Raw genomic sequence first — 15,225 nt, forward strand, 5'->3', positions numbered from 1 at the left:
TTAAACAATATGTTTCACTCGATATGAGTCATGTACTATAACAGGCCTTTACTAATTTGTATAATACCAGCTAATTTAATTTATCTTCATCAAAATTCTAATGATGTGAAAGATCAAACACTTTTGATCTTCACATTCAAAGTCTCTTAAATCATTAACAACTAAAAGGGCGTTTCCTTGCACTTGATAGGCTCTATATAAAATTAGTTCACTGAATGGGCTCTAAATTAAGAGACCGGTAGTATTTGTTTACTTGTCTCTTAATACCCTTTGAACTCTTTTGATTCAGTCACCAACAAAATCATTGTAAATTGTTGGCAACTATAAGCGACTAGAAGTTAGAAAAATGTTGCGTTTGGCCTCTGCTTTAGGAACAAGTCGAACGTCTCAAATCTCTACCTCTGCACCATCCTAGCTTGGTTCTCCATGGATTGCTCTCATGGCTTTCTTTTTTTGTTAACCAGAGCATGCCATTGAGCAGCAGATCTCCAGGTACATAATAGTTTATTGCAAGCATGGATTGTCACCTAGCTGGACTGGGTCTTGAGTTACAATACATTTTATGTTTGAAGTTAAGGCATCAGAAATTGGGGTTGGATCTTTAATGGAATTGTTGAAGAAATTAGTGCAGAGCAACGAATTCCAGTAGATCTCCATGGCTGCTTGCTGCTTTTTATGGAGAAATTGATGGAGCTGCAAATAAATCCTTACCACGTGGGCCTATATCATCACAAATCTACCTCACATAGCACTGCTCTCCCAAATGTAATCTCAAGCATTTAGGCAAATAAGTTCATTGACAAGACAGCTACTAATCAAGAAAACATACACTGAACAGCAACAAAAAACAACAAAGAATACCCCCTTGGTTATATATGCCAAGATCAGGCAAATAAGTACATGGACATGTGTAAAATGCAAAGCAATACAAAACAGGGTACAATTTTTTTGTGAGGCAAGAAAAGCAGCTCATCAGTGATCCTACTGAGATTTTAGTGATGCTTTCACTTGTCTACTGATTCTGCTGCAGCTTCTGACGGGGTTTTAGTGGTCATCTGGTCAACAGCATGCACAGTGCTCTGTAGTTCCTCCCATATGGCTTTGTAAACCATTCTCTGCCTATTAACAGCTGATTGTCCCTCAAAAGCAGATGAGACCACATCAATGCTGCACAAACATTGCGGAGTTTTTTAGCAATTGCATGCAGAGAATTCATCTAATCAACCAATAATTATAGAAAAAAACATATGCAAAGCACATATGCTTTTTAAATGGGGCTCATACTCAATTGTTTCATGTACTTCAAAAACATGTCAGATAAACACATATGCTTGCATATGAATATTTTGACATTAAAAATATATCAATGCAGCATTTGAGAACAGATTTGAAACCTTAGATTATATTTATATGAATTTCAGCCAAAGTCAACACAATTTTATAGGGACTTTTGTCCACTCCACACAATTCCAAATCCATGAATTACTAAGATGAGAAAAGAATGACGAACAATCCAAAGACCAAACTCTACGATCACTCCTATTGGAGATATAGCAACCCTCCAGCATAATGAGCAAAGAAAACAGTTCCTCCAACTCTTTTATCATTTAAATCCCCTTTAAATAAAAATCCCAAGAAAAGGAATCCCTCAAGAATAAGAAATGAGGAAATTACATCATTGTGGCGAGAAAAAAGACAAAAACAGAGCAAAGGAACAGTTTATGTCAATATTTATCATGTCCTAACTAGAATATATATATATGACAAAATACCACAAAACTCTCATAGAATATGAAACAAGTAAAAGTACAATGACTAAAAGATATTTTTTTTCTTCTGTGTTGATTTCTTTAATTATAGTAATTCGCAAATGAAATATTTTCACATATAAACAAATGCCCTGCAAATATTTGTGATTTTTCCAACTACGTATTAAAAAGCACATGTGGAGTGTTTGAGAGCTTGGAGTTATGGCTTATGTGTTTTTTCTTCTCTTTTGGGGTATATGGGAGACTATAGTTCCTTCTAAGATAAATGCATTTGTTTGGCCTGGCACTAAACAAAGCTAGCACCAAAATCCTGCTGCAGAGTAGGAGGCTTTCTAAAGCTTTGTTTCATAATATGTGAGTAGGCTCTGGGGATGTGTCTCATTTGTTTCTGCACTGCTCATTTGCATGGGCATTGTGGAATACATTTTTTGGGGTTATTGGGGAAGTGTGGGTCTGTCCAACATCCATGGAGGGGCTCTTGACTATTTCTTTTTGTTGGTTTTGGGAAGGGTAAGGATGTTATGTATTGTGGAGATGTGCTCTTTTGCTGTGCTATGGGGAATTCAATTGGAAAGAAATGCTAGAATTTTTTATGGAAAGGGATAATCAATGGGGCTTCTTTGAGATGGTGCAGTTAGGGCAGCTCAAAAATACTTGAAAACCAAACCAATCCAAAAAACCAATTCAAACTGAACTGAAAATTCGGTTAACCGATTTGTTTGGTTTGGTTTCGATTCATCTTTTTCACAGTTTCAGTTATCAGTTCACTTTTGGTTTACTTTTCATGAATCAATCATAACCTGAACCGAAATATTATACACACACACACACACACACACACATATATATATATATATGTATGTATTTATTGTAGTATTTATGTACAATATATATTATATATTGTATATCATTTTATAATAATTAACAATACAAAAAAAAAATCCTGAAGTAACAAAAATAGTATGCACAGCAATTTTTGGATGGTTGGTTTATACAAATAAAGTGACGCACTAAATCAAAACCTAAGTAAAAGATTTAAATTTTTTTTTTTTGTAAAAAAAGGTGTGATGTTGTGAGAATTGGATTGGACATGATAACCAAATTGAACCATTGGATAACCAGACTGTCAGTTAACTGATGAGTTCGAATCATTTCAGTTCACAAAAAACTGTAAAGATATCTTTGTTCGGTTTTTAGAACTTCGGTTCAAGTAACCAAACCATGATCGCTCTAGGTGCAGTATTTGGCTTCTCTTTGGGATTATATTGCACGCCATTTTAAGTGCTGCTGTTTTTAGGATATCAATTGAGACTGGGGCTTTATTAAGTTGGTGCTGTGGTGTTGATATCTGTTTTCATGGGTAAAGGCTTCTTCTTCTCCTTCATTGTCTCTATTTCTCCTTGCTACTTGCTAGTTTCAATAAGGGTTATTTTTCTATCAAATACATACATACATTCTCATATATATATATATATATATATATAGATAGATAGATAGATAGATAATCGTTAACATATTCCTCAACAACAACAACAAGCCTTACGTCCCACTAGGTGGGGTCGGGTACATAAATCCTTTTCCATCAATTCACCCGACCAAGAGCATTTTTCTCTATTATATTAAGGGCTATAAAATCCTTCCTCACTACCTCATTCCAAGTTATTTTAGGCCTACCCCTCTCCCTTTTCATGTCAAAAACAATAACTAACTCATTTCTCCTCACAGGCACTCTACTAGGCTTGCGTTTCAAATGTTCAAACCATCTAAGCCGCCCCTCCTTTATCTGGTTTTCAAATGGTGCTATGCCTAAATTATTGCGTATATGCTCATTTCTTATTTTATCTTTTAACTATTAAACCGCTCATCCACGTTAACATTTTCATTTCAGCAACTTTTACTTTTTGTACATGTTATTTCTTAGTTGCCCAACATTCTAAACCATAAAATAAGTTGGCCTTATAACTGTCTTATAAAACATATCCCTCTACTGTATCTCAATTTTTTAAGAATTTCAACATCATGTCCTTTTCAGAACAGCAACAGACCACCCGTGTTTATTCTTACCTTTTTAACAGATTTAATACTCACTAAAAGGCACTCCAGATATGTTAAAACAAATTGCCACCCACCGAATAATTTGTCTGCCATGTGCCTACACAAACTTCAACTGTAGAAAAACCATTCCCAAAAATATAAGTACACAGATCTAAATTGCTAAGTTCAATGCATTAAAAATTATCTGGATGGTGCAATAAAGATGCCCAAACAGATATAAACCATAATTTGCATATAAAATATTTTGACAGGAGAATGAATCAAAAATAGGGAAGCAAGTTACACACACACACAAAGAAAACAGATGCCACCAGTTACCCCCATGGGAGATCAGGAGGTACACGCTTGGCAGCATTCCTTCTATAAGGGTATATCCTTGATTAGGATTCCAGTTGGTGAGGCGGGTATAGAGAAGATTATGATTTATGAGGGCTTTCCCTGGTCTGGTACTACAGAGACGAAGAATCATCACGCTAGCTAGGGGGTTCTGTGTAGGTGTAGGGGTAAGGGAAGACTAGGTTTTTCGGGTAATTGGTGTAACAATGCTTTAGTGGTTAAGTAGTGCTATTGATTCCCTCAGGCATGAGGTGATTAAACAAATTTAGTACACAGGCAGATAGTTAGGATGTTAATACTGGTATTATAACAACTCAACATAGTCCCTGGAGATCCATTTTGTACTTTGTAGGTCTCTTCCTTGCTCTTTTTTATATTAAATATAGATTTATTAAGGGCACTTGTATCCGCTTTTAGGAGGATTTGTGGGTGGGGAAACTTCTTTTTCTTTCAATTTCCTGCCATTATCAGCTACCTTGTCATATAAATGCATCCATCTCTTTTTTTTATGATCGTTTAGGAGGTGACTATTTCTTGGAATTTTAAATTTCACAGAAATCTCAATGATCAGGAGGCCATTGAGCTTTCTTTGTTGCTCAACTTGTTTGACGGTTTTCGACCTACACTCAACTTGGATTATGAGGTGTGGACTTTGAATACTTAAGCTTGGATTAAACATCTCCTCTCTCACTCACACATTGGCATGAAAATACACAAATATGTTGCCTCAAAATGTAAGACATCTGCTAGTATGTCTCCGATAGAAATGCAGCCAACCCACTCAGTTTTAGAATCTCTGAAGCCAAGTCTGATCATTAGCTGTGATGCAGCATGGGACCTTTCTAGTAAGGCATCTGCCAGTGTTATGATTAGAGATAGTCATGAAGAGGTGAAATTTATTACGGGGCTTAAATTCCAAGCATTCTCTTCCTTCCAAGCTGAGGCAGTTGCAATTAGAGACTCTTAAGAGAAGCTAAAGGGCTAAACCATGATTCAGTTTATACCTGATGCCAAGGAGGTGCTGTGCTGAATTGTATTAGGTAAGGATTTCCAAGAAGCTGGGATTCCACGGATGTTTTTGAAGATATCAAAATTCTGATACAAGGCTTTAGGCGTTGCTCCCTTTTCTATATTCCCAGGAATTCTAACACTTTTGAGCATTATGTTGCAAAATGTGCAATGAAAGCCCCTCATGATTTCTGTAATTTTAATCCATCTTGTTTGCTGTGTGCTTTGGATGATTTCAGCTTGGCCTGTGTGGCCCAAGTTATGGACCTTGTCGCATGATCTTTGTCTAATATAATATTTTCCTTTTCCTAAAGAAAAAAAAAATGTAAGACACCCAATACCATACCACTAAACCAAAAATCATATCTTCTTTTTTCTCACACAAACCACAATTGTCAACAATTTTAAAATATCAAACTTCTTGGAGAAGTTCTATAAGACAACTATTTAGCCAACCATACTTCGTGGCATTGAATGTTAGTGGAATTATATATATATTTTTTAAAAAGCATAATCAAAATGAAATCTAAGATCAGCAAATTACACTCATCAAAAGTCAGAGATGGCAAAAATAACAAACTGAGTAAGCTGAACTGCCTCTCAATCATGTATAAAGAAGACCCAAATAGCAATAAAAAATATGAATATATTCACTAATACTATACTTCTTTAAAAAAAAAAAAACAACCTAACATAAAGATGTACAACATTTTGTTATCTGAAAATGAAAATGGCCTACTTCAGCATTTTTATAGATTAAAAATAAAAGTCCATTCTAACAACGGTAGGCAGCAATTGAAATCACTCCAAGCATAAGAATATGACCCCAAAAGACCATAAGTTGACGAATGAAGAATAAGCATGATGGCCTATAATTTGATAGATCATATAGCCTAATAGAGCCAATTGGCTACAGAAGAGTAGTGCAGCTCTGCCCTATCTGGAGAAGATTTATGTTATGAAATAAACTGAAAGGAAAGGGCCAACTCCAAAATAATAGAACTGCAAAGGTGTAGCTGGAAGAATGGAAAGTGTATTCTTTCATTGCCATTTATGCCATCTTAACCATCTTGAGCTCTATATAACACAATATACGCTTTACAAATGGCACAACATAAATGCATAGGCTTCTTTGGGAAAAAGTTTTGACTTCTAAGAGCTTCTCAGATTGTTGACTGTAAGCAGTTTTCCTTGGTTACAGTTTCATTAACTAAGCACTGTCTAGAAACTAAGGTTACATTTGGCTTGTGGATGACCTATTCCTATGTAAAGACCGGAATACACTGAGAGTGTAATGAAATTGTATAAGGATGAAATAATTTAAAGAGATATCACTGATGCAAATGTTTATGCTATTCCATGCAACAAGGAATATGAAAAGAATAGACATTTCCAAGTTGAAATTTGGGAATAGTTAGTCCTTGTACGTTCCTTGTTATAAATGCATAAAAAATTTTGCATTGCAATTTACATTGTGGTAATAATATGTTCTGTTGTGTAACTCAATTATTCTATTCTTTGGAATAGACAATACACAAAACCAAACGTAACCTAATAAAGTATAAATTACCACAAAACCAGAAAGCTATAAGCCAAATAAATCATAAAAAAAACCAAAAAATGCAATTTGTATTCACCTTATTCTGGGAATTAATATTTAACAGTGTATTATCAAAAAAATAATATTTAATAGTGTAAAACAATGAAAAAAATAAGCTTACCAAACATGCCGACCATCCCCATAAGCATCAGCATCCTTTACAATGACAGACTCTGCTTGTAGATGTTCCTTTATCTGTTAAAGCAAATTACACGATTTAAAATGAGACCAGAATAGCAACTTGTCACTAAAAACATATAAGTACTCTCGCACAAGATGCAGAATTAGCTTAAGGGAAAAACAGAAAGTTACCGGTGTATCCATAACTTGGTTAGGAAAATATTATCCTCTATGGAAGCTAAGGGCTAAATCACAGGTTCTCAATAACAACAGTTATTTTGGCTCAAGTTTCCTTGCAGCTATTCGATCATTTGTCCAATATTATCAGTTAATTGGGTTTTGGCACCTAGGGGTGGTCCCTGGAAATGAGTGACAAACTGTAAATTATGAGCCTTCTTGGTTCAGGCTCTACATTTGGGTCTTTATAGTTTAAATATATTAGTCAAGGTCTCTAAATGTATTTCATCAAAGATGGCCTCAGAGATCACGCGCACGCACACATGCATAATTGAGCTTCAATAATTTTGACAAAAGTTTAAGGAAACTTTGCAAGAAGACCACTACTTAAAGTAACCTTAATGTAGAAGAAGAAAGAGTGGCTTGGTATTGCAACAAACACCAGTGACTGTGGCAATGAAATGGTGCAATTCAATTCATGTTTAATGCATTAGACAAATTGGAAGGCCAAGAAAAATACGGATTAGGGGAGGGAGAGAGAGATAATGATGACGATGATGATGCCCAACAGTTCTTCAAATGGGATGACCTCAGACATAGGGATTGACAAAAATTAATTGTTGGGGCAACCCTCAGCTGGGAACTTGCATAAGACTTTGTAGATGTCACTTGAATTTGAAACTTAATGATGAGTGCCATAGTGGAAAACCAACATTTAAGATCAACAACGTTTATTCAGTCTACTTGATTCTACTTCTGCAGTAGCAATGCTTGCACTATGATACATAATGCAAGCTTCAATAACAGAGACTTAAAACTGTAATACATGATTTGCAACCAAACAAAAGGCAGCAAATTGTGAATGACTGTAAACTGATAGCGAAAATGTGAAACTATCAAAGAAAAATTTTCAAACTTAATAAATAATTAAAAGTTTATATATACCCAAAAAAAAAACAGAAAAATAATTTTTTTTTTAAAAAACACACACACACACAGATGGCAGCAAATTGTTGATGACAGTAAAGTAATAGTGCAATGTGAGAAAAGACTAATTAGCAAACTTAACAAACAACAAAAGGTTTAAACACACACAAGAATGGGGGAAAGTTTAAAAAGAAAAAAAAAATCAGCAAGTTATCATGGATAGGGCTGTGCACACATCAGCTGAAACTGACTAAAGAAAATACTGATCGAACTGAAACATTTTGGTCTGAATGGTTCGGTTACATACCAGAAATGGTTGGATTCAGTTCAAAAATGATGAAACTGAAACATATTTGGTTCAGTTTTGGTCTTGCAAATCTAAAACCGATGAAATTGAACACCGAAATACACACTTAAAATAAACATGATCTGTCATTGAGTCATTCAACAATTCATCAAGGCTCAAACTTCAGAAATTTCTTCTTGCTCATTTCTTCTCTTCTCTAACTCCTCATCCACCTCGCCTCAAGCCCTCCACATCCTGGGGTTTACAATCTTGTCGCCACTTCCCACCGGCTCCGTAGTCAGGTTGCTGATTCCATATGGCCTACTTTCAAGACTCAACTCCCAAATTGGCAAAGATTCTCAGCTCTTGTATCATAACTCTTGGCTTGCAAGTTTGGGACCTTGGCCCTCTCAAGCTTCACAAATTACACAATTGATTTGACAATATTGGACAGAGAAGATGTTCTTTCAGACAAGTTTCTGAATTTGGGAAAAGCTTTGCAGAGCTACCATCTTGAAGGTTGGTGTTGGGAAATCAAGAGGTTTGATTTATTTGTTCATGTTTTTTCTTTCCTTAATCTCAATCATTGTGTGCGAATCTTTAATATTTGATTACTTGTAATTTAATTCATTCGGTGTTTTCCTTAAACCTGCCATCCAGAATAAGGATGGGTTAAACGGTTAAACTTGGGTTTTTGTAGGTTTTCTGGAAATCTCAAGCTATGCTCCACAAAATTAGAAGTATGTTTCTTGAGTGATAATTGCTTTTGTGATCTGCAAGAATAAATATTTAGATATGTAAGCAGCGGCTAATATTATAATGAAGGAGATTGTCGAGGTTCCGGATGAGGGGGAATTGGATTCTAATAATCGGTTTGGTTTGGTTTTCATGGAGCAGAACCAAAAAGTTTGGTTCAGGTTAAGTTCAGTTTAAGGGACAAATTCAGTTCAGTTCTGTTCTTGTCTGAACTAAAAAAGTTCGGTTCTTTTAAATTTTGGAGCAAACCAACCAATTGCACAGCCTGATTCACGGAGAGGAAAATGATACGGTACTACCATTTTTTACCAATTAGGTAAACGTTCGCAAAAGTACTTATGAACTGTACTTCTGATAGCTACTATGTTTCCGAGATAAAATTCAAGTTCCATCACCACATGCATACTGCTAATTACACTTCAACGAGAGCTCAACAGCGCATTGACATGAGCTGCAGGACGTGCCACAGCGCACAAACTACTCGTTGCAAAATACCACATTCAATGTCAAGTCCCATTTAACATTCTAAATAGTAATCCAAGAAAAAGGGCAAGCCCTCCACGCAATTCAATGCTAAAGCACCTCAGATTTTATATATATATATATATATATATATATATATATATATATATATATATATAATCTCATATTGAAACATATTGAAAAAAATAATATTTTTTCCTCAAATGGGTATTCACTATATAACAACAATAATTAAGAATGAATTAACCTTATTCTCCATGGATTGCATAAGCGGGGAGTCGATTGAGCCAGATTCGTTTACATGGGCGGATGGTGTAGTACTGAAGGTTCTCCGAAGAGCCAGGAGACCCTTCAATTTGGCTCTGTCCGGTGAAAAGGTATCAAGTCGAATAATCGGGGATTTGAGTTTTTTTGCCTGCGATGAAGGACGCTGCAAGAAGAAAGAGGAAGGAGGTCTGAGAGCCGGGAGGGCGCGAGGGAACAAATGGGTTCGGGAAGTACAGAACGCGCATGGACGCAACAGAAGCGCCGCACCAGCAGCCGCCATGGCTGATAAGCTTCTCTCCTTTCTTCTTGTTTCCTACTCCGCTCTCTCTTTGCTCGAGTTTATTTATTAAATTTTTATTCTAATTTTAAACTAGCTTACACTTCTTTTCTTTTCTTTTCTTTTCTTTTTTGTATAGGGCGGCAATGATGGTCATTGCTTTTCTTGTGAATCAACATATATTTTGAAGTATTATTATTCTTGGAGAGACTTTTCTTTTTTTTGGAATACGTACTGGGTATCTACGCATCCGTTTTACGGTTCACGTGACTAATCTTAAGCCCCTTGAAGTTGACCCCACAACTCCAAAGGGAGGGTAAATTCAGGAGGATTTGAACACCTAATCTCGTGAAAGACACTCTTGCAACCTGCACAACCACTTGAACCACACCCTGAGGTTGGGAGAGACTTTTCTTTTTTGTATATATAATGTGCAAATATTAATAATTTGGTAACAAATGAAATGTGAAGTGGTCAAATCAAATTATGTTTTTAAGAATTATTTTTTGAAAAACAATATAGATTTTTTTTAGGTACAAGATTCAACTAATATTATGTTTATATTTATTTAAAAAACTATAATTAGAAAATAAAATCATTTTCAAAAGGTCATTAGAGCCTTGATATCCTCGTTGTATGCTCTTTCTACTAGGACTATAAACGAATCAAGCCGTTCACGAGCGGCTCAAGAGTTTGGCCCGATGAGAGCTTATTTGACCTCGTTTATTATCTAAATGAATGAATCTCAAGTCTAATATTAGGTTTGCTAAAGAGTTCGGTAATGGGCTTGTTAAGTTGGTTCAATCCTAAGAGTCCACTACTAGCCTAATTGCCCAGGAAGAAAAATACAAATCCTGACTCAAACAAAATAACTTGATGAAACTATTATTACTATTAAGTCATTTATAAAATTTCAATCTGAACTCGAGTTTGAACTTGAGCTGACAACTAAGTCGAGATCGAATTTTTGAGTTCGAACCAAGTTGAGTCCGAACTTGAGCTGAAATCCCACTTTACTAAGTCAAGCCTAAGCATGCCGAAGTTTGTCTTAACTCACCTCATTTGCGACCTTACTTTTCACACACACATCCTACGCGAAAAATGCTTGACAATACGAACCCACATGACACGGGTTCACTGGTTACAACAATGTAAAACACACATTGTTGTACCCAATAAACCTTTGCCAGTTGAGCTTGTATTATCACTAAATCATACTATATAACAGGGCTCACCCTATGCTCCATGTGAATTCATAGTGAGACTCATATTAATATGTGTATGTAGGAATGATTCCAAGTTATTAGTAGATTTTGTATCTTTACTCCTTTTAGCTGTCATTGCATACATTGTTGCATTATCAAACACAAGCAACATGGTCCTTATAACATTTCATTAACAGTGCATTACTTACATAGTCTGTATCTCATACATATAACATACGTTTACACCGCATTACCATCTACTCATGCCACACAGTTTTGCAGAAAAATTCACACATTGCTTTTAAAATATGTCAACCAATATTTAATGTTTATATATTTAAAACATACCTTCATTTCTTACATAATTATCTTGAAATACTTTCCATTTTCATCAATTCATTTTCACATTTACGTAGCTAAATAGGCAACCCTAAGCTCAGAAAACATAATTTAAAGACATTTTATACTCACATGAAAACATATGTGCATATATATAACATAATCCATTTCCATTTAATACATAAAAACATGATTTAATATATAAATTTCCCCCTTACCTGAATCCTTGAATTACACCAACAGGTATCCCAAACTGATGCCTGTGATGCTCACCTGGTCCCTAGTTTAAAAACCCTAGTTTAATTAAATAAATCCCAAATAAACTATTATTTCTACATTTTCTCAACTTGTAAACCTTAAACAACCTTTTAAAAAAACCCAAAATTATAAATCCTAACCCTTACCTCAATTTAGGAGCATTTCCCAAAAAGTTCAGTTTAGAAAACTGACCTGTTAGATGTGTAGAGAATCTTTCCTAGAGCACCGTAGCAACCTCTGATCATCGATTCGGGCTGAATCCAGATTGGATTCTTAGAGAGAAGTGAGAAAGATGCGTTTAGAGAGAGAGAGAGAGAGAGAGTGCTAAAGGAAAAATGTTTTCCTTCGCAAGAAAGTAACCTTAGATAATTATATACTCGTCCTTGCCACGTCGACTCGCCGACGAGAAGATAGGACTCGTCGAGGAACTACTAAAGAACATTTGTCGACAAGGCCGTGAGCTCGTCAATGAGTTTCAGAATAGCCCAAATCCTCTTCACTAGAAGTGTCTGAATCTTCTCTTCCTTCAGCCTCTATATTCTCATCTCGAGGATCCATCCTGAAAATAGGACAGAAAAGATATAAGAATTCCATATCACAACCCCAAGCAACATAATACTTTTGGAAAATATTTAATTGGTATGTTTTATAAAATATATTGAATAGAGGCATATCCACACAATCTAAAATTGCATTGCATATATACAACACTATTAAAAAAAAATTACAATTATGTTAAATATAAATGTAAGTTACTTTATAGTGGAACCAAATGTTGTTGTCTAAATTAGTGCAAAAAAATTAGTTTTTAGCAAATATCAAAGTATTTCATTAAAAAAAAAAATTTGTAAGAACCCGACCCGAGAATTTTGAATTAAATAAATGAGAAAAGGGAAGGAAATTTTAAAAGGGAAAATCAATGGGGCTCATTGACGAGACTCCTTTTCTCGTCGACGAAGTCCCTTGTACAGTTTGGCGACAAAATTCAGAGGTTCGTCAACAAGGGGATGCCAAGAGATTTTGGGAATTCTGAAATCTCAGGCTCATCGATGAGGCCACCCTGTCATCGACGAACTTCCTTCTTCTGCTCGTCGATGAGCTCTCCACTTTGTGGACGAGTCTGACTGGGTCAAAGGTCTAGAAATTGAATTTTTGGTTGCCTCATTGTTAATAAACATAAAAATCCTCTCTCTCTCTCTCTCTCTCTAGAACTCAAACCACTCTCTCTCTAGGGTTTCGGGTCGTTTATTACCTGAATCAATGATCTGACATTACCACGTGGATCAGGAGGAGAATCTCTACATTTATAGCAGATCAGAATTTCATTTCGAGGATTTTCGGGGTTTTTCCTAAAATCGAGGTAAGTGTCCAATTTCATTTTTGGTTTAGTAAATTTATAGTAGGTAGGATTATATTAAAGTTGTGTTCTTCGATTTTTAGGTTTTGGGAACTCGGTTCGCTGTTTATGAGCTGTATAGTTCATATTTTGGTTTTCAGGAAAAGGTAAGGGGTTTTTGTTTATATCAGTTATTTTTGTGATATAAATCGGTAAAAATGTGGTTTACGATATTATGGATGTTTTGGCTACTTATTTGGGAAAATCTATAGGGTGAAATAACAGAATTTTCGGGTTTACAGTTTTTTTGGGAAAATTAAGGGTTTCGGGTATCATCTCTATTTCTATTGGAAAACTATATATTTGGTTAAAATGTAATACAGAGATGACCATACCTTTGATTATTTTAAATTTTATTTTTGGAATACCTAATATGAGATTGTTTGTATACCCAAATAAGTGTGGCATAGCTTATATATTTTGAATGGTATATTTATGGAAAAGCGTGTCGATTAACTACCATAGGCTGTGAATGACATGTTTGGGAAAAAGTGTGTCAGTTAACTACCGTAGGCTGTGAGTATTTGAAATGAGATATAGGAACGTGAGTTCCAAATTGTTCTAGGTTTTGTGCAAATGCTAAATCGGGATAAAACCAAAGGCCTAGGACAATCGAAGCGTGTCAGTTAACAACCAAAGGCTAAGATATAATGTGTGTAAGAATAATACCGTAGGCGGCGATATTCGGATTTAGGCCGAGGGTGTGCAATACCACCTATGATTCTGGTTGGTCACCGAAGGGTATGAGTTTGTACCATGTTTGCACCGGTTGAACGTTGTGGGGCTTAAGCTACGCTGGGTTACCGGGGGTGCCATGTAGTGCGGCCATCTTAGGCCGAAGAGTGTGACGACACTAGACTGCAGTGTTTTGTGAGATGTATGCTAGAACTGTTTGTGAAAATACTAGAATTGTGAAATGTTTATGTTTTACTATTGAAATAACAGTCATGTGCCACACATTGATATAACATGTTTCTCCCTTACTGGGAGGTGTCTCACCCCTATCATACAAATGTTTTTTAAGACCCTCGAGTAGCCGACACTAGCATCATAGCGGTTCAAGAGAGTGGTGGTTGGTTAGCACTGTCTAGGTACTTGTGTAAGCATTAAACCGTGGCTGGAGTGTCATTTTGGATTATGTGGATACTCGGGGATTAAGTTTTGTATTATGGGACTAGATCCTATTTTGTATAGACTCTGGTATGGTTTTATGAATGTATTAGGTTGAATTTTTCGTTGCGTATATGTGTATATGGTATATGTGATTATGGATAGGGTATACGTGAACCCTACGAGGTCGAACCCTTGCATTGTATGGTATCATGGACGATTGTATGACACAGGGACAGGTTAGGTTACAAATTCATACCCTGGGGCCCATTTTCGGGTTCGGGGTGTGACAACTTTAGATGTCACCAAATGCACATAATTGAAACAGTAAAGATTTCAAAAATAATTGAATCAACCTCAATGCATGTGTTTATGTACCAATGTCCAAGGACTTGTTATGTTAGGTCAAAAATTTTTTTTTTTGAAATGAACTTTTCGAAAAGTTAGAATAAATAAAATAAGTGGTACCACATGAACACAAGCAGTCCAGTAGTTGTGGGCACACATACATGATAAATTATTAGGTTAGATTGTCTAAACACATCACATTTTAGATTCATACCCTTAGATTTTAGATGGTTCTAAGTGATTTTACGAAAGTTTTGGATTAAAATCATAATTCTGAGTTATAATTCAAAATCCAAAGATTTTTTTGTTTGAAATATGACGTGGTTATGCAACCTAAATATTCTTTACATAGACGCACACACGCACACACTATACATATATACAAGTTGAGATATGATATCATCTCAACTTGAAAGTGCAAACATATGTATTTCTAAACTTTTCTCTAATCAATGACTTGTTGAAAACAAGATTTCCTTGTACTATATATATAATGTGATAAAAAAAA

The 15,225-nt window shown here is 35.4% G+C and overlaps 1 protein-coding gene across 1 annotated transcript; it reads right to left on the reverse strand.

Annotated features, from left to right (window-relative positions):
* Positions 1-752: 752 nt before the first annotated feature.
* LOC131159230 (protein BOLA4, chloroplastic/mitochondrial) lies at positions 753-10,212 on the reverse strand. The gene is made up of 3 exons (XM_058113967.1): positions 9,765-10,212; positions 6,890-6,963; positions 753-1,167 (listed from the first exon to the last, which is right to left on the reverse strand). The coding sequence occupies exons 1-3, from the start codon at positions 10,062-10,064 to the stop codon at positions 1,005-1,007; spliced, it is 537 nt and encodes a 178-aa protein (XP_057969950.1). The 5' UTR covers positions 10,065-10,212; the 3' UTR covers positions 753-1,004.
* Between the last annotated feature and the right edge of the window lie 5,013 nt (positions 10,213-15,225).

The sequence above is a fragment of the Malania oleifera genome, chromosome 7 (genome assembly GCF_029873635.1).
Source record: "Malania oleifera isolate guangnan ecotype guangnan chromosome 7, ASM2987363v1, whole genome shotgun sequence".
In the NCBI taxonomy this organism is placed as follows: Eukaryota; Viridiplantae; Streptophyta; class Magnoliopsida; order Santalales; family Ximeniaceae; genus Malania; species Malania oleifera.